Genomic DNA, 24,159 nt, shown 5'->3' with positions numbered 1-24,159 from the left:
AACCTAAAAACGCAAATCTTATAAGTCAAATGCTCTGTTAGAATTTCAATTAGTTCTTTTAAAAAGGATCTACATTTAAGCTTTCATTTCAATGTTAGGGTAATATCACCAATGAGCAGTCATTCTCAGCAAGAACTATTTTAGGTGTACATAACCTCAAGGAGCTTGTCCTCTCTCATGGAATGATGACACTTCAAAAGTAGAATTCAGTAAGAGTTTTTAAAAGATTTTCACAGCTATTGAAGATCAGCCTTCTGAACAAATAATCATACCTTGTTAGCAGAAGCATGTGCACATAGTACATGCTCAGTAAACAGTGTATCTCAATAAAAGTTGAATTAGATAGCATTTAGCATGTCAAGGTTGACAGGTGAAAGTAACACAGTCACAGCTATTTAAAACCAGGGATCAAAGGCATCTGGGATAGATGCTACTGTTTTAAAGTAGATTTGGGCACCTGGGTGGCTCAGTCAGTTAAGCATCCAACTCTTGATTTTGGCTCAGGTCATGATCTCAGGGTTGCAAGATCAAGCCCTATACCAGAATCTGCCTGCCCCTCTTCCTCTGCTCCTCCCACCCCTAGCCCCCTGTTTGAGCTCTCACTCATGTGCTTTCTCAAATAAATACACAAATAAACATCTTCAAAGTAGAATTAAATGGAATATCACTGACTTGCTCATTTTAATAATGTCTCATGTCTATTTCTCATTGAAGAGCTTATAAATTAATTTAGCCTATTAATTCATTAAATCTCACTCTAAGAACATTAGAAAGTTGGTATTTGTATTTGCTTTAAAGATTTTATTTATATATTCATGAGAGACACAGAGAGGCAGAGACATAGGCAGGGGAGAAGCAGGCTCCCTGAAGGGAGCCCAATGTGAGACTCGATCCCAGGACCTCAGGCTCAAGCCCTGAGCCAAAGGCAGATGCTCAACCACTGAGCCACCCAGCTGCCTTGGTATTTGTATTTTCATGCTATAACAGAAAGCAGATGTTAAAGCATGCTGTAACAGAAAGATTAAGTGATTTGCCTGAGTGTAAGAGGCACAATATAAACCGGAGCCTCCTGCCTCTGAAACCAGCAGCACTGCTGCCAGGCACGGCCCTGTTGGCTGAGCGAGTTCAGATGCCCACTGGGGGGTTAATGACCCTCCAGCATTTCAACAGACATATCTTGCAACCTAGATAGAACACCCAAGCTGGATGGGGCCAGTAGAAGCAAACCTCCAACACCAAAGGGCATTGTCTTGACTAGCAAAGAATGATCATAATCTGTTTCTATCACATTCCAAGCAAGTGTTATCATTTGCAAGTGGCATTCACTGCACTAAGTCATGAGTGTGGATGCCATCCTTCATGGGCATGCTTCAAGTGAAGATATTATCACTATAACAAAACAGATGGCCAGCTCTTTGTTTTCACCACCAAGGGGAAGAAATGAACTGTTTTCCAGCCCAAGAAGTAGGTTTTGGAGCGTAGGTCTCAGTTTGAAGCTAAACCCAAGTGGAGAAAAACAAATACGGCTTTCACAAAATTTCTAACCCACCTTCCTAAATCAGATTTCATGTTTATTCATCCCACAACCTTCTCAACTGCCTTCTTACCTTGCTGCCTTGCTTCACACGCCCACTGATTTTAAAATGTTCACAGCTATTGAAAGCGACCATCCTTCTGAACTAGGAAGACTGCTCTTGAAGCTCTTTTAGGAGTGACATAAGGTCTGCAATTCCTCCATAGTATCAGAGAACACCCTAGGTTTTCAAGAGCCCCTCTGTAAGAAGCCTCCAGAGAGCCTTCCTTAGGGTTACCCACTTTTGGTGACACACCAAGACCTTCAGCCCTGTATGCTGATGTGTTGAACCACGTTCTTCACCTATAAAATAAACAGAGTGAGTCAGATAATCTCTGAGTCTTTCCTGCCCTGCCATTATAAGAATGCTTTCTGAAATAACACACATAACCATAATAAGGCACATTTTCAGCACTTACTACATGCCAGGGATTGCAGAGAGCCCTTTATTTACACTGTTTCACCTAACTCTTAGTAATACCCTTGTTTCAGGTAGGGACTCAATATTTACAGGTGAAGAAAGTAAGCATCGAGAGCTTCAGCTCTCAACGGACATTTGCTTAGTCAATCCAACAAATGCATGACTCTACATCACTCTAACTCATGTCATAAAGCTGCACTGTGATGAACGCTTGTGGCTGGTAGGCTCTCTGCCTACAGTTTCCCTCCCCACTACACAGTTGTATGCTAACCAAGGGTTAGTCCATGTTTGTTCCCGAACTTGTTCATTCCAGTTATATTTGTCACTGCAATAATGTAATTTAATACAAATACCTACCAATCACGCATAATTATAAAAAGAAAATACTGTTTCAATAACTCAGTAGGATGTTTGGAAATAAGGCAATTCTCTCACACACATACACAAAAATATTGTTGAACTAAATGTCAGAATAAAACACTTAAATATTAGAGGACAGAAATCCCAAAAGGGTAAAGAGTTATTATATTTATGGTTTCTCCTGTGTCTTTAAGTTCTTGTTCCATTTTAAAGAAAACCCAACAGGAAGTACTCTTAGAGAATGCACCACAAAAGATATTGCAGCAAAGGCAGCAAGATGCCACAACTGCACCATTGTGCAGGAACCACACACTAAAACAAAAGAACAGAATCTGTCATGAATGAGTATTCCTGATTTTAATTTAAATAAAATGTTTATGGTATAGGGCATCCCTTGGTAGGGGGGGGGTCTCTCTCTGCTTTATGAAGGTATAATTAACATAAAATAATGCACACATTTAAAGTACACAAGTTTGTTTTTTTTTTTAATTTTTATTTATTTATGATAGTCATACAGAGAGAGAGAGAGAGAGAGAGGCAGAGACACAGGCAGAGGGAGAAGCAGGCTCCATGCACCGGGAGCCCGATGTGGGATTCGATCCCGGGTCTCCAGGATCGCGCCCTGGGCCAAAGGCAGGCGCTAAACCGCTGCGCCACCCAGGGATCCCAGTACACAAGTTTTAACAAATGTATACACCTATGAAATCATCATCACAATCAAGATTATGTACATATCAGTAGCCCCCAAAGGTTTCCTCCCACCCCTTTGTCACCATTTTCTCTCTCCTCTCCAATAATAACTCTCTGCCCAGCCCCAGGCAACTACTGACAGCACACTATAGATTTATTTGCATTTTAGCAAGTTTTATATAAATGGAATCATAAAGTATGTACTCTTTTTTTCCTCTGGTTTCTTCCCTTCAGTGTAATCTGAGATTCACCCATGTTGTTGCATATTATCAATAGTTTGCTCCTTTTTACTGCCGAGTTATATTCTATTGTATACATATCCCACATTTTGTTCACCCAGTCTCCTGCTGATGGACATTTGGTTTGTTTCTGTTTTGTGGCTATTACAAATAAAGCTGCTATAAACACTCAAGAATGAGTCTTCCTATGGACATGCTTTCATTTCTCTTGGGTATATCCACAGAGTAGAATGGCGGGGACACAGAATAAGCACAATTAACTTTTTAGGAAACTGCCAGATGGTTCACCATCAGCAGCAAATGTGAGTTTGATACCTCACAACTTGGCCGCAATTGGTATTCTGTCTATAATCATAGTCATTCCAATGGGTGCGTAGTGATATTTCATTGTGGTTTTAATTGGCATTACCCTAATGATTATGTTGAATGTCTTATTATGTGTTCATTTACTATTCTTATTTTTTTAGCAAAGTGTTCAATTATTTTGCCTTTTTTTTGTTGTTTATTTGTTTTACTATATTTTGGGAGTTCTTCATAGATTCTGGACACAAGTCCTTTTCTTCCGGTCTATGGTTCATCTTCATTCTCACCAGTAACTTTGAGAAGTTCTTAATTTTACTAAAATCCTACTCATTCATCATCAGATTTTTAGATTTTCTTTTCATCATAACTGTACTCTTTATCCCTATCACCCATTTCACCCATCTCCCCACCCACCTCCTCTCTGAACCATGAGTTTGTTATCTGCAGTTAAAAATCTGTTTCTTGGGAATGCCTGGGTGGGTCCGTGGTTGAGCATCTGCCTTTGGCTTGGGGCATGATCCCAGCTTCCTGGGATCGAGTCCCACATTGGGCTTCCCACATTGGGCTCCCCGCAGGGAGCCTGTTTCTCCCTCTTGCCCTGTCTCTGCCTCTGTGTCTCTCATGAACAAATAAATAAAATCTTAAAAAAAGAAAAAAAGTCTGTTTCTTGGTCTGTTTGCTTGTCCGGTTTGTTTCTTAAATCCTACATTGGCGTGAAATCATGTGGTATTTGCCTTTCTCTAACTTATTTCACTTAGCATTATACTCTTAGGTCTACCCATGTTGTTGCAAATGGCAAGATCTATTTTTATGGCTGAATAATATGCCGTTTTGTGTGTGTGTATACACACACACCGTATCTTTATCCACTCATCTTTTGATGGACACTTGGGCTGCCTCCATAGTCTGGCTATTATAAATAATGCTACAATAAACATAGGGGTGCATGCATCACTCTCAATTAGTGCTTTTGTATTTTGGGGATAAATAGTAGTGCAATTACTGGATCATAGGTCAGTTCTATTTTTATTTTTTGAAGAACCCCCATACTGTTTTCCAGTGGTTGTACTAGTTTGCATTCCCACCAACAGTGCATGAAGGTTCCTTTTTCTCCATATCCTTGCCAACATTTGTTGTTTGTGTTGATTTTAGCAATTCTGACAGGTATGAAGTGATATCTCATTGTAGTTTTGGTTTGCATTTCCCTGATGACTGATGTTGAACACTTTTTCATGTATGTGCTGGTCATCTGTAAGTCTTTTTTGGAGAAATGTCCATTCATGTCTTCTGCCCATTTTTTAATTGGGTTATTTGGTTTTGGGGTGTTAAGTTGTATCAGTTCTTTATGCTTTGGATATTAGCCCTTTATCAGATATGTCATTTGCAAATATCCTCTCCCATTCCATATGCTGCCTTTTAGCCTTATTTTTCCTTCGCTGTGCAGAAGTTTTTTACAGATTTTACACTTAGATCTATTATCCACTCTGAGTTTTTTTTTAAATATAGTGTGAGTATAGATCCAGGTTTAGTTGTTTTTTGCATATGGATAGCAAATTGTTCCAGCATCATGTGTTTCACTGCCCTTTCTTCACCAAATTCTCTTTACACCTTTATTAAAAATCAATTGGCTACATATGTAAGTATGGGTCTACTGTATTCCTCTAGTGATCAACTAACTTGTCTATCCCTACGCCAATTGTAGGGATCTCTTTTTTTTTTTTTTTTTATAAATTTTTATTTATTTATGATAGTCACACAGAGAGAGAGAGGCAGAGACACAGGCAGAGGGAGAAGCAGGCTCCATGCACCGGGAGCCCGACGTGGGATTCGATCCTGGGTCTTCAGGATCGCGCCCCGGGCCAAAGGCAGGCGCCAAACTGCTGCGCCACCCAGGGATCCCGGGATCTCTTTTTTAAACTAACTTTTCAAATGTGTTAACTAATTCATGTCTGGGTTGGTCAGGGAGCTTTTACCATTATTCCAGTGGTTAAGAAACTTGATACAACAGGACAGGCAGGAGAAAGGACAAGGTAGAAAAGACAGATGGACAGGTATGAAAAAGATAAGGCAAAAGTATCACAGCAGAGGGGAAGAAAAAGATTAGAAAAAGTAGACACTTCTAAAAAACGTCATTTTCCAAACTCTGCCATCGCCAAAGACCACCCCCACCTAACTTGACCTTATCCTGTTCTGAAAGATTATGTCTGTAAAATAAACAGCACTTAATAGGTAGTAATTCATTTGTTTTCTCATATATTATTCATCAGAGACATATGCTACTGCCAGTGTTTCTGATGAGATAACCAAGGTTGCAACAAGTCCTGCCAAAAATAAATTGATCTTTGAGATATTCTGTGCAATCTCTTGGTTGGGCCATGTTACATCCCCATTAAGCTTTTTGAAATATTCACAGTAGTCCCCAGAACTGCCACCATTTTGCTCCTTTGCCCACTCTTTTTTAGAGCCAGGGGGTTCTGGAGCCTCAAACTCTAGCCTAGGGGCTTCACTTTAGCTTTACTTTTTTATCAACCACAACAGAGCTTCAGAAAAATGTGTGATTTGAAAAAAAGAAAAATGTGTGAAGTTAATGTGATGAAAACAAGTATAAGGAAGGCACCGATTGCCCACACATGGTTTTACAGTAATTTGGAGTATTGCTAATTACTACTTCAAGATATAGCCCCTATACCATCAAAAATCTTAAGTCTCTGAAACAAATATATAACCAGCATTTCTAACCCCTAAGGCTGTGTGGAATACAAATAAAGTGCTCAGGTTTAGCAACTCAGAAAAGTCTGAGATATCAGAGCTTCAGACAAAATAGTGAGAAGCTGAAAATGAAACACAGCAAGACAAACTGAAAATTTAGAAAAGAGGAAAACCCTGCCCAAATTGCAGAGACCAAGGCTACCAAATCCAACAGCAGGGCATGTTTGAATCAAAACATAACTGAAAATCAACTCACAAAGCGAATAAAATGATGGATTCTTAGTGTAGACTATTGAAGTGTCACCTTCCTCTCTCAAGCAATGCTGAACAAAAGGGAACAAATGTCAATAAATTAATGCATGAAAAATGAGGAAAGACACAATTACTGATTTCAAATACTGTTTTTCCCTTTTATAAAAATGTTCCTGCTTATTTTTTTTCTTCTAAAAATAGGGGATGCTTTCAAATGTACTTGTCACCCGGGGATCCCTGGGTGGCGCAGCGGTTTAGCGCCTGCCTTTGGCCCAGGGCGCGATCCTGGAGACCCGGGATCGAATCCCACGTCGGGCTCTCGGTGCATGGAGCCTGCTTCTCCCTCTGCCTATGTCTCTGCCAATCTCTCTCTGTGTGTGACTATCATAAATAAATAAAAATTAAAAAAAAAATGTACTTGTCACCCTTATACAGGAATCAGTGGAGCTTCTCAGAATTATTTCCATTTTTGAACCTGTGCAGCCAAAGCAAGGGCTACTATACCTTTTAAATCTGCCTTCTTACAATGAAGAAAGCAAACCCAAAGTTATCTCTCACCTGAAAACAAAATACCCATTTGTTGATCTTATCTGGAGGATTGAGAGGAAACCCAGGCTTACTACTCTCAGCTATTAACCATGTCAATTTATTATATAGATTTAAATTCTCAGGGTCTCTGTTTCTCTCTAAAATAAATACAACAGTCAATGCAATTTAACATGCACTACTGTGAATACAACTGAAAACATAGCCCTTGCTCTAAATTCTGGTATCTCTAAATTCTAGACTTTTATGTTTATGAGTTCTTTACTTTTAGGTTTGTGAGAAATTTAGCTAGATAGTTCTAAACTTGATTTTAAGATATGACCTAAACTATCAATCACGTGTATCAGAACCACTTGGCATGGTATCCATCACCAGGAAATGATGCAATGGTGGCCAATTCCATTTGCTGAACACCAACAAATGTAAACAGTGTCGTTCTACTGAACTCCATAAAACAAAGTGCTTTGTTAATTTTCATTTTGCTGTCCCTGAGGCATAGCAATACCAGATTGAGCTTGTATGAAGTCATTACCACAAAACTAGAGGCCATCATTAGAAGAAAAATATTCCCTAAAAAAAAAAAAAAAAATACTTAAAATAATTTGTAACTATCTTCAAAGATATTTCATATTCATTAAATAGGACTTATCCCAACTATGGCCAGCTAACGAAACATGAAAAGAATACAAGCTCAAAGCCAGCTTTTTTCTTCCAAAATCTAACTCTTTACTAGAGAAATAGCCTGCATAATTAGCAATCTAACTGCTGCTAAATTTGAGTGAAAACAATATAAGCCAGATTTAAAGAAACTGGAAACCACTACAAACAAGATTCTTCTCCCATTAAACTTAATTCTTATCAATCACTGCTTAACTTTGTTTCTTCTTTCAGCTCTGTCACAGTAAGAAGTGTATTTTTCTTACAACTGCAAAGGAATTTTGTTGACATATATTACACCAGCAGAAACCACAATATCCCATGTCCTTAAGCCTTTAAATAAAATAAATTTATGCATAAGATGTCTGTAGTAAGTAAGTGGGAAGTCAGGCCTTTGAATCCACTGGTAGACTAGAGACACCTCCCTCACTCACATTTCCACATCTTATCCTATTCTAATGTTTTTTGTGGATTTCAATCCACTAGCTGAGAATGATATTTGAAATGAAAGGAACAACGAGATTTAAAAGATAAAACATACCTGACCACAGTGCATAAAGTCACAATAGGTTTAATTACAACTCAGTTTTCATTTCTTACCATGAAGAAGCATATGATCAAGTCTTTTCATTATGAAAATTGTTACAGGCCTCAGAACCACAGAAAAATCTGTAGAATAGGACCATTTACCCATTCAATAGAATTCTCTATAACCAGAACAATAATTTTGGACTATCCATATGGGACCAATCTACTAGTACAGCAACACTTATTTTATTGTGAAGGTAGGCTGCATGCAACACACCACCATCGAACAGCATATAACGTCCACAGTTCTTGTGAACTGCAGTAGTGACTGTGACCTTGAGCAGTGATCAAACCCCAGAAAGTCTTCCCTGTCTTTTCTGATCAAACAACCCCAAGCTCTGAAACCTTGAAGCTCAAACAAAAAATTAAGTGACACACTGAAGAGAGTACAATATTAGTTTCTGAAATTTTATTATTTTTAATACATACATTTCACAAACAGAAACCTTCAAACACCACACACAATTCCATAACCAAATGTTTCAGTTTTATCAACATTCTTGAACTATTTACACTGTCTTCCCTCAACAAAAGTGCAATCCAAGACATCTTGACAAGAAATCTTTAGGACAAGAATATATTTTTGAGCTGGTTTTAATGACGCCCATCCATGACATTTTCTTTCAATTACCTGCAAGAATAACAAAGTCAACAGGACATAGAAATGAGCTGGGTTAGGCAGCATCCTATTAAAGGAACCAAAACACTGAACAGATGCACTTTCTCCTCAAGTCCTCCTCAAAAGTCCAACTAAAACTGTTTAAGAGCTGCAAACGGGAGACCAAAGAGGAAAAGCCAAGTGGAGGTCCTGACCTGAGCACAGAAAAACAGACTGTACGTTAAGGGTTGGTCTTACAGGACAAAACAGATTTCAGCAAATTAGTTTTCAGGGTCTAATAAGTTATGCATCACCCTAAATGTTAGTATTTAAACACCTAATAATATTCTTTCCTGATGAGCTAACGTCCCCTCAAAAGATATGAAAATACTTTTTACTCTGAAAATAAATTTCCTTTGCAAAAACTGGAAATTAGGACTAGGGAGAGCTCTTTCTCACTTAGAATAATACACTCCACACTCCTCAATTTCACGGCCAACGTCTATCTTTTATTCAAGCAGTTGATAAACTCGGTGTATCACTTGCTTCAGATGCAACAAGAAGAGAGTAGAGAACTGAGTCAGCCTGAAGAGGAAATGATAAAGCCATCAGAAATGGTTTCTCACTGAACTCAAGCAGGTAAAACTTTATTTGTTCCAGGTACAGAACTCTTAAAAATAAATGATAGGGAAAAAAAAGTTAGAACAGATGAAAAATCACTTTGAAATTATTAAACACTTCTGAGTGGTTCATTTTATTGAACACTATTTATCAGAAACACAGAAAATGGATCTCTTGGGTGATGATATCCTTTAATATCCAAACCATAATAAAAGTAGTCATTTTTTTTTTGACATGCTCCCATTTCCACCAAGGTCATCAGAGCAAGGTACTTTGATAAAGTGTGGTGAAAATACTCAGGTCAGCAGATTTCCAAAATAAGATTTATTCTCCACACTATTGTATATTCATTATATTTTATTCTCAAATAAGCCAGATTTTCTACTTTAGCTGAGAATGTGATGCTTTAAAGGCAAACAATACCCTCAGATGATAACTCTGCCTCTCCTTTTACAGAACTACAGCATCCACAGAATCCTAACTTTCTTGTCCAAAGAAAGGCCAAAAGCAAACTTTATCTAATTACAGGATAAATCTTCTCCTCCTTATTTTTCAGAGAGTAGAAACCAAAAGAAGGAGAAAATACAGTATGCATCAGATAACACATTCACAGCAGTTTTAGGCCAAGGGGCTTGTGAATAGGATCTATACATAAACTCTAAGATCCAGAACATCAATAATAAGCAATAATAGGGATAAAATCTTAAGTGGATTAAGAAATAGCATTAGAAATATTTTACTATCCGTTGGAAATTCAGAACTGAAATCCAAATATTACTCTCAGGACATGAGAAACTTACCAATTTTTATACTTGGTACATGAGAGAATTAATGGGGAACCAGTTAATTCACAAATGCAGCTTTGTGTATTAAGGACAAGTTTGCAAGGGCTATGTCCTACAGATCTTTGCAGTTGCATTGAATACTGTCAGAGCAATATCGATTTGTGGCTTCGCAGAGGCATTGAGCATTTCGCCCCACTGTGAAATATTTTTCAGACCATCAAACACCAAACTAGATGCAGTAAACCGAAGTATAATCATCCAAACTGAAAGATAAGAATTAGTCGATATACTGATTCTTCAATACTCTCGTTTCAAACAAAACAGCAAATATTTCATACAGTAGAACTGAAACTTGCTTGCAGTAATACCTAAACACTTCTGAGAGGAAAAACAGCTGTTTTTCTGAGGGAAAAAAAAATGGCATAAACCAAATGAGTCATACAAACTGTTCATATAACCCCAAATTTGGCTATCCATAAAAGACTGTATTTTCAGCATTTTACTAGCATATGTGTGTAAGACTTGAAATTATCAAATCCACTTATAAGAAGTCATATTCCAATTCCAATTCTATGACGATATGGGATGTCAGTCTATTTAAATCCTCAAGCTCTAATTAACAAAAGGCTGGTTTTTGGAAAGCCCAATGCTCTGATTAATCAAGTTATTTAAATTATCATCTTTTTTCACTACTGGTTAAGTATCATGGAGAGCTTCAGAACGATCTATTTTCAAACATAACGTTAACACATTACAATCAGTGGTTTTGAAAAATGAAACACACTTTAAAGTAAAATATTAAAATTATTATCTTCCTCACATCCTCACAAGCAATTTTTTCCTTTCTTTCTTAAAGTCAAACCTATGATTTGGAAAACAGCATCAAATGGGTAAAATGTGGCCATAACAATTTTGTGGAAGACAAAGCATGGTAATGATGGTTCTGAAACCACCAGTTAGGGTCTATGGCTGTGGGACTGACCTGTGAGAAGGATGTGACATCAAACAGCACTTCGACAGCGCAGCCGACATACAACCATACTACCCAAACTAGGTCATTCGTGGATTCTCCTTATGAGCTCATTTGACCAACTTCAAGGACACAATTCCAAGGACAGGATTCTGCGTGTTCTTGGCCCCTGGAGTCAGTATGCATCACTTCCAAATTCATTTAGCATATTCTCTCTGTTACAGGTCACTTTACCTACAAATATCCGTTAACACCATTCGTTTTCTTATGTCTTATGATTTGGATATATTTTCAGTAGGAAAACTGCCTGCTAAATCACAACAGTGATAGAAGGAGCACTCATGTCCACTTTGAACGATCTGTGAGTCAGTGTGCACAGCTGAACACAGAACCCAGGCGACTACTACGCTGTCAGATCCCCAGGCACAGACTTACATTCACACGTCACGGGGTTTTCCCAGGGCCCAGAGAAGATCTGAAAGTGGGTCTTTGGACAGTTAACATTTTAATAAGACTTTCCTTCCAACTCCTACTATGCTTTTAGTTCCTAACCACAGAATCCCTTTGCTAGTTAAGTTCACCCTATCCTCCCCACCACACCTAATGACAGTGAACCGCTACCCCAGAACCATCCGTTTGGGCTCTCATAGGGACCACAGACTAACACTCAGGAGTTGAGAGAGGGCAAGGGGCCAACCCCATGTTAGTGGCACACATACGCAAAGGAACCCTCCTTTAAATTAGAAAAGAAGGTAATGTCACAGAATGTTTCCCTATAAAAGATATGTAATAAAGAAATAAAGTCAATAAAATAGCTATTACTAAAGCAAAGCTTTCATCAATAAGCTTCAAGAACTTTGAAGGAGGAAAATGGCTTCACGAAATGGTAGTCCAGGTTCCCACAGTGCGGACACTGCTGGACGTTGCTGTACTCGGAGAAGTACTGCATCCCAATCCGCACGTCTATCACAGGCTTCCCGCAGTGCTTACAGTTCAGGCGGGCCTGGGGGGAGGGGGAAAACACAGATGCGTGAGCCACCATGCCCTCCTGCCTCAAGACACTGTCAAGGTCACCTAAGCCAAAGTGCAACACTATTATGCCTGAGAAGCCCACCAAGAGTTTGGCGAAGCATCCCTCTTATGATGGAAGGCAAGGTATGCAGAGCAAAAGATATGTATATTCAAATATTCACCATCAATCTGACAGATTGACTCCTGATTTCTCTCTGGATAGGCAGCCCTGTTAGCAGTTGCATCTACTGGTAGGAAGAAAATTCTAAACTCGCACTGCCTGAACTTCTCCACTGAAGTTCCCCTAACAATAGGACACCCTTTCCCTGTGGGGTTATAAGGAGTGGCTGATGCTGACTTCCCTCATTCAAAGCCTCATGAAACTTCATGGAATGTGTTGAATTTATTTTAAAAATTCATATATATTTCTCATTCCACTCCTTACTACACTTTTCTTTGATGTAAAAATAAAATTTCCTGAAAATACTCCAGCAAAATTAACAATCCACGAAGAAGTGCTCTGTCTATCCTGAGGCTTCTGGAAACCACCACACACCAGATCTTCATTCATGCCTGGGTCTCTAAGAGTACATTCAAAAGGTTCCAAGAACTTAAATGAATAATCAGAAATGATAAATACAACAGACTCTCAATTTAGAATTCGTTGTAATAACGTAATAAAAATTATAATCTCGTTTTGTCCTCAATACACTCATGGGTGGTATGTGGTAGTAGATGAATTTTTGATGAAGAAACAGGCACATAGTGATAGATGGCCAAGACCATGTAGATAGGAAGCAGAAAGGCTGAGAATTGAACCAAAGTAGCTATTCCAAGGTCTACATTCTTAGCCATGACATGGACGACCTTTCTGGAGCTAAGATAAATTCCCTTTTAGCTGACTAATCGCTTTGAACAACAAAAGCGGGATTCTGGGCCAACCTCTCTCTTCAGTCTGTTATTCCTTTCAAATAATTAACCATTAGCTTATTTTTGGCTAAAAGTCTTATTAGAAGACTTCTCTTGATTCCTTAGTAGCATCTAACACTTGTACCTTCATAGCGGGTTGAACAATATGGTTCAGCTGTTCAAGCTGACCCCTGAACAACATGGGTTGCACTGCATGGGTCCACTTATAAGCATATTTTTTTTTAAATAAATACAGTAATACAATACTACAAATTTATTTTCCTTACTATTTTCTTAATAATGTTTTCTTTCCTCTACCTTACTTTATTGTAAGAATACAGTATTAACAAAATAGATTAATCAACTATGTTATCGTAAGCCTTCTGGTCAATAGTAGGCTACTAGTAGTTAAGTGTCAAGTGTTAAGGAGTCAAAAGTTATATGCAGATTTTCGACTGCATGGGGGACAGGGCCCCTAACCCCCATGTTGTTCAAGAGCGAACTGTAGTTGACTGACATTTTTCTAAAAGCCAAAGAGTAATTAAACATGTTTTTCCATTTTAATTGGAGGCCCAAAAACAAAGGCCTGGGCTTACATTGTTTTAAGGAAGAAATACATGAGTACCAACAGGTTAGCTATGGCAGGATGCCATTCTACTTTCTTCCTTAAAGATAAGGAAATAAACTCGCTGCCTTTCAGTGGTATAGTATAAAGAACAGTAGACTGGGAACTATAGGTTTTAGCATGGCTGTGACACATTTGTAAAGACTTGGGTAAAAAGACCTCCACTATGTGTGGAAAACAAGGAGGCTGAACTAGCTCTCCCAGGTCCTTTCTAGCACCAACAAATGGCCCCAAATTCTTTCACTTCCTTAGTTCTTTTAAAAGAGAACCCTCTCTTGTGTGTGTAAAGAGAGAGGAACCACTTCCTTCTGTTTCTCTCATCTCAAGACCTGGCACTGCAGCAGTGAGCATTACAAAATCCTACAGCACATACTAAATGACTGAGATCCATTTCCAAGGCTGATGGAATTTTAAAATGGAAATGTGGTCAATATATTAGAATAGCAGAAAAGTAGTCAGTCCTATCTGGAGTCAAATGAAAGGCTATGGATGGCCATTTGGGTCTCTCATGGCCATACGTCTCTTTGAGAACACTAGTAGAGACAAAGTAGAGTTGAAATACTCACTCCACCAAACTTTTCACTCAGCTGACAGTTTTTCACAGGATATTCTTCTTAAAAAAATCAAACCATAGTCTAAAGATACAAAGCTATGTAGTAATTAATAAAGGTGTTTATCAGTTATTTCTATTAAAAGCCAACTCGGTGACCAAAGAGCAAAGGAAAATTCTTTCCTATCCGTGAATATTAAGGAATGACAAGGCTTTCTCTTCCCTTTCTCTTTCCCTAAATGAACCCAATGTACTTTCAAGGATTTTGTTTTGTCTCTGGTGTTTCCATGGACTTATTTAATGTGTTTTTACAGGCTATTACTTCCCTTTTTTTCTGGTGACCCCTAAGTTTTGGAAAATGCTTCCTCTTAGCAGTACTTTAAGGATTACAGATCTTTCAACCTCCAATACCACGCAGGCAGGCAGTTCTTGGGTAACTGTGCTATCCCACAGAAAGGGAACAAAAAGAAAATCGTGTCTATTAAAGAAAGTAAAACCTCCTTCTTCCTTTTAAATAATAACTTTTTCTTACTAGAACCGAGGTATGTGTTAATCATACAAACCATAAAAAATTACAAGCAAAAAAGGAACCACTTAGCATCCCACCATCCAGAGACAACCTTTGGGTTACAGGTTACTAGATCCCTTTCCATAGTCACTTTTCATACTATTAGGCTATTTTATAAATTACCTTTTTCACTTAATACACTAAAAATATTTCCCATTAATTGTACATGATTCTACAATGTCTCCTCTTAATGGCTGCACAGTATTCCAGCAATTGCTTCATCACACTGTGCTAGGTCAGCCGTCAGTCCTGGACTTTGTGTGAGATTTAGGACTGCTCACTACCTTCCTCACCCTCTCCCTATTTAACTACATTCACCAGGAGACAGAAGCCTGAGATCATCCGCTGCTCGCCATGTGGGGTCCATACCAACCTGACAGCACGGAGAGGCGGCTAGGATGTCGTAGGTGTACATGGTGCCCAGCTGGTGCCAGCTGCCATCCCATCGCGACTTACACTTGATGCAGATGATCTTGTGAACCCCTTCCAGGCAGTCTACACACACCGCATATAGGTGCATGAGTCTCCCTGTGCACAAAAGACACAATGCTGAAGAGTGGCTGTCATGGGGCTAACAAGTGGCTTATCTACTGATTATAAGCAGACATGTTATGATCCAGATAAAATAAGAAGCAAAATAGGTCATATTTATCACATATCTCCATGCTGTCCTTTTAGAATAATAATGAATTACTAACTACTGTCAATGGGACATATACTTAAAATTTCTATCATATTAAATACTGCTTCAATTCACTTTTCTAAAAGGCATACTGCCAGGTTTATAATATGGACATCCAAATTCAAATGACCAAGCCCTAAGTGCTAAAAACCAGCTAGCAATCATGAAGGACTCTCTGCACAGAAGTCCATGTGTGGCACAGAGACCATCCAACAATGCTGGTCTGCAGTCACGAGCTTTCATCCACTGACAAGTCCCGTCATAAAAAATTCAAACGTCTGTCTTGGTATTGGTGGCCCAGAATTATACCATAGCCACAATTACTGTGTTGAGTGTCCCTGTCTCCAAAATTTCTCAGCCATCACCATATTTAATTTAGGAACCAGAATCATATGCTATTTTTAAGTAGTTATTTAAAAGTTCAATGTCTTAGTATTTACTGGGCTCTTAAGAGATACAACCCCATTCCTCCATCATTTGTTTAACATCTAATGCTTGTGACGGAAAAGATGTCACCCTTGTTTACATGGAAGGGTTAAGATTCAAATCATTAGGAAAGGCTGGTCATGTCCAGGATCCACCTCAACAGTGTATAACAGCAACACTGCTACTCTCTACGTAGAGACCAGGTAGCTCCACCATGCTGAAAACTATGCTCAGGAGAACACGTAGCCCTTCAGGATGTGCTGCTCCTTGCCAGCAGCCAGATCATGGGTCTTCACCTTTCAATGGTTAGGACCAGCCTGCTCCTTACCCACTGGAAAGGTATACGGTACTTACAGCATAGCTTTTTGTTGCATTTGCTTACAAAGCTCCCTCTTCCTCCTTGAGGGTAGGAACCATGTTTTCACACATCCATACAGACACTTCCCAGGCCTATCTCATTTTCATCTTTCTCCATCAATTCCACGACAGGTACCCTTCAGATGTAGTCCTGGGCTTTGTCACATACTGTTCCCTTGCCCAAAGTCTAACACCCCTTCAAATCCAACACATACCAATGCCCCCATCTTCCTTCCCCTAAGACAGGTCCCCCTTCCCAGGAGCAGAGGCTCCTGTCCATTGCAGCATCATTTATCTGCTCTAGAGCCAAAGGGAGCCAACCAGGATGCATCTTCATCCTCTACAGGCAAGTTGTCCCCAATACCATAATTTTTTATTTAAAATAATATTTTGTAGCTATTCCTTTCAGTTCCCACTCTTAGCACCCAGCAGTCTCTCATCTCCTGCCATCTAGGTTGAAGATTTAAGTTCCACCTCTCTGGAGATAGGTTTCACCCCTTTCAAACAACTTTTCCCCCAAGAGATCATCTGCTTTGAAGAGAAAAAATGAACTTCTTCAGTTCTTAAAGAACATAGCAAAACTCTTATTATGGCTTGAAAGGACATCCACAATCTGTTCTCCCTATGTATCCTACTTGTTTTCCACTGGAGAACCTCTACTCTCACCAGTCTGTTCTCTCCAGTTCTCTTAGTCTCGACTTTTTTTTAACTACCATTCCTTTGCTCGCATTGCTTCCTGTCCTTATCAACTAAGGCCTGATGTGGCCAGACCCTCTGCTTATCAAAATCTAGCCCCCCTTCTGATATCTGCCTTCACACCGCCTCCTTTAACTACCCAGGCCAAAGTGAAATTATAGGATGCTTAAAGTACATCATTATCCAAGTTTTATTAATTCCACAGGGGGTACTAGAGCCTTAGGCCTGGCGAAGTTAGTTACACTTTTCTATAAGACTCTTATATCCTAAGATTATAAACTGATGAAAGGCAATGACAGAGTACTCAACACATGTATGAAATTCATTAAATTTGATTCACTGATGAATGGGTTAAGTGAAAAGAATCTGTCCATCACAAATAGAAAAAGAACAACACTCCTCTCTTGTATGCTGAACTGAACCCCTGTACTCTCATCTTCACAGAAAATATTTCCAGCCTTAAAATGAAGTGAATGTAGTTTCCACCTACTTCCCTCTAAAATTATCCCCAACCAAGATCAAGAACAAGAAATAAAACACAAACTCCATCTTCCAGGAAACTAGGAGATATCTGCAAACCTGAATCAAAATAGGAGGTCAGACATCAGATGAAGGAATTTTAAATTGCTTAGCTCTGAAACTGGACAGCAAACAGAGTGGAGAGTGAGACAAGGTGCCAAAAGGGAAACAGTGTGGTAGACAAGTAACCATACATTCTATGCAACTTTTTCCATCAAGAAGTAGAATCTATTTGATCATCCCGTAAATCTGGGCTAGCCTTATTTTGAAAAACACAATGTGATGGAAGTGATGATACTCAGTTCCAAGCTTACACCTCTCGAGAGAGAATGCAGCCCCCATACTCACCACCCTGAATGCAGGAAAAAAAACAGTCTAGCCTATTGGAAGATAAAAGATCACACAGAACAGTCATGAGCCATTCATTCCAGCTGAGGCTCTCTGCCAGGCCAACCAGTCTGCCAACCATCAGACATGCATGTAAGAGGCCATCCTAACCAACTCATAAAACCATGAAAAATCATAAATCATCACTCTTTTAAAACACTGAGTTTTGTAGCTGTTTGCCTTTAACCAAGGCTAAAAGATATAAAGGATTAGGTGAAACTCTAGAAAGGAATGAGGCCACTCCCTGTAACTTCACTTCCTCTTCCCTACTGAGAAAGTTAAGACAAGAAATTGTATCCATGTAACAAGAACAAGATGCTATTAAAAAGAGCTCTTGGAAATTCTAAATTATCATTTATATATTTACAGAACAGAAAATCTGAAGCTCAGTAAAAATACTCGGATATGAAATCAAAGAAATCTTCCAGAAGGCAGGATAAGGATAGAGATAAACAAGAGGATATATAAGAGCTCTCTCCATCTCAATCAGTTTAAGAGGTCCAATATTGGGTGCCTGGGTGGCTCAGTGGTTGAGCATCTGCCTTTGGCTCAGGTCGTGATCCTGGGGTCCTGGGATCGAGTCCTGCATCGGGCCTCCTGCAGGGAGTCTGCTCCTCTCTCTCCCTCTGCCTATGTCTCTGCCACTTTCTCTGTGTCTCTCATGAATAAATAAATAAAATATTTTTTTAAAAAGAGGTCTAATATCTAACCAATAGTTTCACGGTTGTTTTTAAAAATGAAAGAGGAAATCATCAGAGAAATAAATCAGAGGAAAATGTCCCCAAACTAGGCCATACATTTATACAGCCAAAAATCCAAGAAGGGTGCTGCACAATGAATGGGGGTAGAGGGGAAGATCTATGTCACAGTGAAACTTCAGAACACTCCGTATAAAGAGAAAATCCTGGGACGCCTGGGTGGCTCAGTGCTTAAGCACCTCCCTTCAGCCCAGGGCATGATCCTAGAGTCCCGGGATCGAATCCCACATCGGGCTCCTTGCATGGAGCCTGCTTCTCCCTCTGCCTATGTCTTTGCCTCTCTCTCTCTGTCTCTCATGACAGACATTTATTTATGATAAATAAATAAAATCTTAAAAAAAAAAAAAAGAATCTTAAAACCTTCAGGGGATGGGAGGGGAGAACAAAAAGACAGGAATAAAATCTGACTTCCCAACAGTGACACTGGAAGACCAGAGACAGTAAAGAAATCAATGACTTCAAATCCTACGGGGAGAATATTTATAACTTGGAAAACTATACCCAGCCAAACAGCAATCAAGTGTGAAGACAGAATCAAGATATTATCAGATTTTCAAAGTCTGAAAATACCTATTCCCATGGTTCCTTTCTCAGAAAGCTCCTGGGGATGTTTCTTAACAAACTGAGGAAATAAACCAAGAAAAAAGAAAACATGAGATCTAGGAAACAGAAGATAAAAAACAGAAAAGCAAGTAGAAGGGCAGCCATGTAGTATAGCAGGTAATGAGTGCAGCCCGACAGATGGGAACAGGAAGAGGAAAGGCTCATTGAAGGGAATTTCTACAAAAAGTAATTCATTAAATGGATGATAGGTATGTGCAAATGCCTCTGAAAGCTCTGTGGGAGCTGCTGGAGAGTGGGAACAACCAGACAATGTTTCCAAAAAGACTAAGCAAATGAAATTGTGAAACAAATATTAGCTGTAATAACAAAACAAAAGATGTCCTAAAATATACTGTATTCTATATAAGAAATACACCTATACATCTTGCTCAGCACTAAATATTTACATAATCCTAACAGCAAAAACATTAAGCATTTCACCAAGAATGGTGATATGTTATCCTGAGAGAAAGGAGATTTAAGAAAGCACAGTCATCCACCTTAAGAGTCAGTCAACAGACAATATCAAAAATTGGATATGAAGGGCAGCCCGGGTGGCTCAGCGGTTTAGTGCCGCCTTCAGTCCAGGGTGTGATCCTGGGGACCCGGGATCGAGTTCCGCGTCAGGCTTCCGGCATGGAGCCGGTTTCTCCCTCTGCCTATGTTTCTGCCTCTCCCCACCCCACCCCCCACCTGTGTCTGCCCCTCTCTCTCTCTCTCTCTCTCTCTCTCTCTCTCTGTCTTTCATGAATAAATAAATAAAATCTTTTTAAAAATTGGATATAAAGATAGCGGTTTTCAAATTATGATGGTAAGAACCTGAGAATCGATTATAATTGAAAAGTGCTCATCCCTGGGAACTGAGACAGCAGGAGCTGGTGAGAAGAAGATAGGTATGGATATACTGTTTCTAGCACAGGTTTTTTAAGCATATTTTTAAAGTTACGGACAGGTTATATACATCATGTATCTCACCTTTATGTAAATACAATAATTTTACATGAATTGACAGATTTCTCATTTATACTAACCAATCCCCATCATTCAAGTTGTGGCTGAAGTTATCCCTACATTCTTAAATGTCAGCCACAGCATGAAGTTCCCCACCCCTGCCTTGGCCACCAGGGTGATGTCTCAGCTTTCACTAACCACCCACTTTCCTTTTGCCACTATCAAGAAAGCCTGATCTTCCATAAACTTCAAGATTAATCCAACTAATCTAAAAACACTTTAGCTGGGATCCCTGGGTGGCGCAGCGGTTTAGCGCCTGCCTTTGGCCCAGGGCGCGATTGCTCCCGGTGCATGGAGCCTGCTTCTCCCTCCTCCTGTGTCTCTGCCTCTCTCTCATCTCTCTGTGTGTGACTATCATAAATAAAAATTAAAAAAAAAAAAAAACCACTTTAGTCCTCTCTGATATTCCTTTTTCCTTACTCTGTTATGTTTACAATGATCAAAAGATGATACACAGCATACAGGGCACATTACTACAGGTTTAAAAGGCAACTATTTTACACCATGACGTAATTATGCAATTCCTAGTCTAAATTCCCTCCCAATTATAGAAAGCTATACACGAGGCATCCCCCCTTCAAATTACAGCAGAAAAAAAACATAAAATTACCCACCAGAAAAACTGTATTTCGTACAGTGACAGCAGAATAGAGAAAAAAAGAGCCAACGCCAACTACCTCCACCACCTCAATGGGCAAAGCTGAAATATTCAAACATTGCCTGGCATCTGACTAGAACTAAAAAGTACCATCAGTAAAAACTAAGGCAGAACAGAGTAAATTCCATCTTGCTTTTCCATTTTTTAACAAAGCAGGCAAGGTGAATGAACACCTGTACCTTGAAGATGACACGGAACATCATATTCGATCTCATCGTGTCTCGATGGGCTCAAGAACAGAGTTCCGTCCACCAAAGGGAACTGTTCGAACACCGGGAGCGCCCGGTGGCACAGGGCACAGTTTACCACGTTCCTGTGGCTGGCGCTGAGGGCTGCAAGAATGAACTTCCGCAGATCCTCGCCCTGGCCCATTTGGGCATCGTCTTCCATCCGCACGTGGAAAGTGTTCAACTTATGCCTGGGGATGTGAGTGAGCAGCTCGGACAGGTCCAGGCGCCGCAGGAACTGCACCGGTGCGTCGAAGTGGCCCCCCCTGTGCACGGATATCCCAGCCGGACTGTAGTCAAAGTGGGTGTTTCGGAACACGTGGCCCCCCGCCATGGCCTTCTTGTGAGGCTCCAAATGGATGGCATTCTTGAGGAATTCCCCGAGGTACCTGGAGGAGCGGGGGCCGCTGAAGTGGGCGGGGGAGAGGATGGAGTAGCCGGTGGGCGGCGACTGGCCCGGGGAGCCGCAGGGCGAGCGCGCCCCGTAGGCCGCTGTGCCCACCGCCTTCTCCTGCGAGTTCTGCCGGTCCATGGAGTGCCGCCGGGGGAGGTCGTGGCTCAGGCCTTTCTGGGGCTTGTTCGGCGGCCTGCACTTCTTGGCCTCCTCCCCTGCTTCGCCGGAGGGCCTCCCCGTGTTCTTCTCTGACCCAGCCTTCTTCTTTTTCTCATCCTGCATCCGCTTCACCTGGTACCAGTCTGTGTCCTTTTTTAAGTGGCCCTGTCCACAACGGCAAGAGCAGAAGCGGAAGGCCAGGTCGTAGCCCTTCTTTGTCCACATGTTTTGGCGGCACTGCTTCTCGTTCCAGCTGCGGGCGCGGCCGATGCAGTTAAACTGGACCAGGATGCTGCTCTCCCACTCGTAGAAACACTGCAGGTGCATCCAGGTGCTGTAGGGGCAGTGCTCGTTGTTACACACCACTTTCTGGTAGTCATCCTTGTCTAGGTCCACAGGCCTCCCGAAGCTGCAGATCAGGGGTGTGGCACAAGGGGCTTCTGGGAAGAGACACAGAGAGAGAGGTTCAGCACGCAGGGGGCCAGGGTTCCAGCTGGCACCGAGTCAGAGACCAAAGCCACCATCCTCACGCTAGCCCATGCACGCTGTTCTGGTGTTAACATTTCCACCACTGGAATAACACCAGATGGGATTAAAAAACATTTACTACTTTCTCCTGGTATTAGGTTGTGCCAAGGGATTTGATTTTCAAATATTTGTTATCGCCTGAAAAACATACCAGTAAGCTTCAAAAAGTCCAAATCCTTCATAGTACAATTAGCCGTATGTCAGTACTTCCAACAGTATAGTGTAGTATGAAGTTTTTCCCAAAGATGTGGGCGTAATGACAGGCAGTTCCAAGGTTCTTTTAAAAAGGAATCACTTCAGTGAACTAGGAAATACTATGATGAAGCCACTTAATCAACCAGCTCCAAAAGGACCCTCAAAGCCCTTTATCACAAGCTTTAGGTTATCCTCAATACCACAGAGAAGCTAGAAAACAGAATTACCTCGTCCCCTCTTCTCTTCTAGAATGGTCTGATACCTGATGGCAGGAATGTTTGGTCCAATTAATTGTTGGTCTACACAAAATAATTACACTGCTAGGACATGGAAGGAAAAAAACAGAATTCTCCTAAAGCCATCAGGACAGAAAGGAAGAAGATATTTCTACCCTATTTAGCCACATGCCGCTCTGGACATCTAAAAAGCCAATCAGTTTCCCCAAAAGGAGAGAAAACTTGGTGGTACAAAGCAGAACCCATTTCTGAGATTGGAATTCCACTAGATTCCAGTTACTCCAACATCCATAACATTTTCAAAAGGTTCTTTTGGACAGCAGTTAGTACTCCTAGTTGGGAACCACTGGGCTTGATCTGGAAGGTTCCACATGCCAAGCTCAGTTTAGACTTTATCTGTTGTAGCTGAGAACGCTCAGAGTTCTTAGAAAGCTCCCCCTGGTTGGCAGTATGGGACATGAGGCTGATGAGAGATGCGTGCCTGAGCTACAGTAGCAGCAGAGTAAAATGGCATTCAATGTTGGGGGTGAGCAAATGCTGAAGGACAGCAAACATGGTTTGCACCATGACAACTTTGGGCTGGCCTTATTTTGGACCTGCTGAATTGAAAGTGCCTGTGTACCACTGAGGTAGAGAAAGACAAGACAAAAGAGTCAAAAGAGCTGGAGACGAAATACAGATGTGTGGCCACACACCCAGGGAAGTTAAGTCCCTGGACTGAGGAGCTAGCCCAAGAAGAATGGGAGAGGAAAAGAATCCGGAGAAGCAACAATAAAAAGGCTAGAGGAGTCCTCCACAGAGGCTGGTCAGTAATGAACTAAGGATTCACCACAAGGCAGGAGAGAATTATATCAAGACAGTTGCAAAGTTATAAAAACAGAGGACTGACTCAGAACAACTGTGACATCCAAAAATATCTCCAGATATTGCCAGATATCCCAAGGGAAGAAGCAGCAAAACTGCCCCTGGTTGGAAACTACTGGGGAAGTTAAAAACCAAAAGGTCCTCACCAGAAGAAGCAGTAAGCCAGTCAGTGACACCTTAGTAAGAACAGTTCCTGTGGAGTGACAAAGGACAGATCAGACATGGATGGTGAAGAGCGTACAGTAAGATAAAAAAGTAGCAGCAGTTTGGATGATCTTCCAGAAAATGCTTCCCAGAAGTACAAGGAAGGGAAGGAAAAACAAGGGGAAGAGGCCAGCAAGGGCTGAGCCCTACACATGTTCACCCACTCCAGAAATGAATGCCAGAAATTCAGGACAGCTTGAAGAGGAGGAGGCAAGGGGCCCTACAATTCCAGTCCTCAGGGACCTTCACAACTTCACCACTGCCCACTGAATTACAAATA

The 24,159-nt window shown here is 40.5% G+C and overlaps 1 protein-coding gene across 7 annotated transcripts in view; it reads right to left on the bottom strand.

The window, feature by feature from the left end:
- Nucleotides 1-24,159, bottom strand: part of HECA (hdc homolog, cell cycle regulator) — a 175,117-nt gene that overhangs the window by 121,642 nt on the left and 29,316 nt on the right. For 2 of the 7 annotated variants that reach the window (XM_077895110.1, XM_077895105.1), the window contains exons 2-3: nucleotides 21,252-22,292; nucleotides 15,349-15,503 (exon numbers count right to left, since the gene is read on the bottom strand). In XM_077895110.1, coding sequence (XP_077751236.1) covers nucleotides 15,349-15,503; nucleotides 21,252-22,292 — 1,196 coding nt within the window. The other 5 variants (XR_013377845.1, XM_077895093.1, XM_077895122.1 and 2 more) reach the window with 5 other exon arrangements.

Source organism: Canis aureus, chromosome 1, assembly GCF_053574225.1.
Source record: "Canis aureus isolate CA01 chromosome 1, VMU_Caureus_v.1.0, whole genome shotgun sequence".
Lineage (NCBI taxonomy): Eukaryota > Metazoa > Chordata > Mammalia > Carnivora > Canidae > Canis > Canis aureus.
This window is presented reverse-complemented; position numbering and strand designations above follow the sequence as displayed.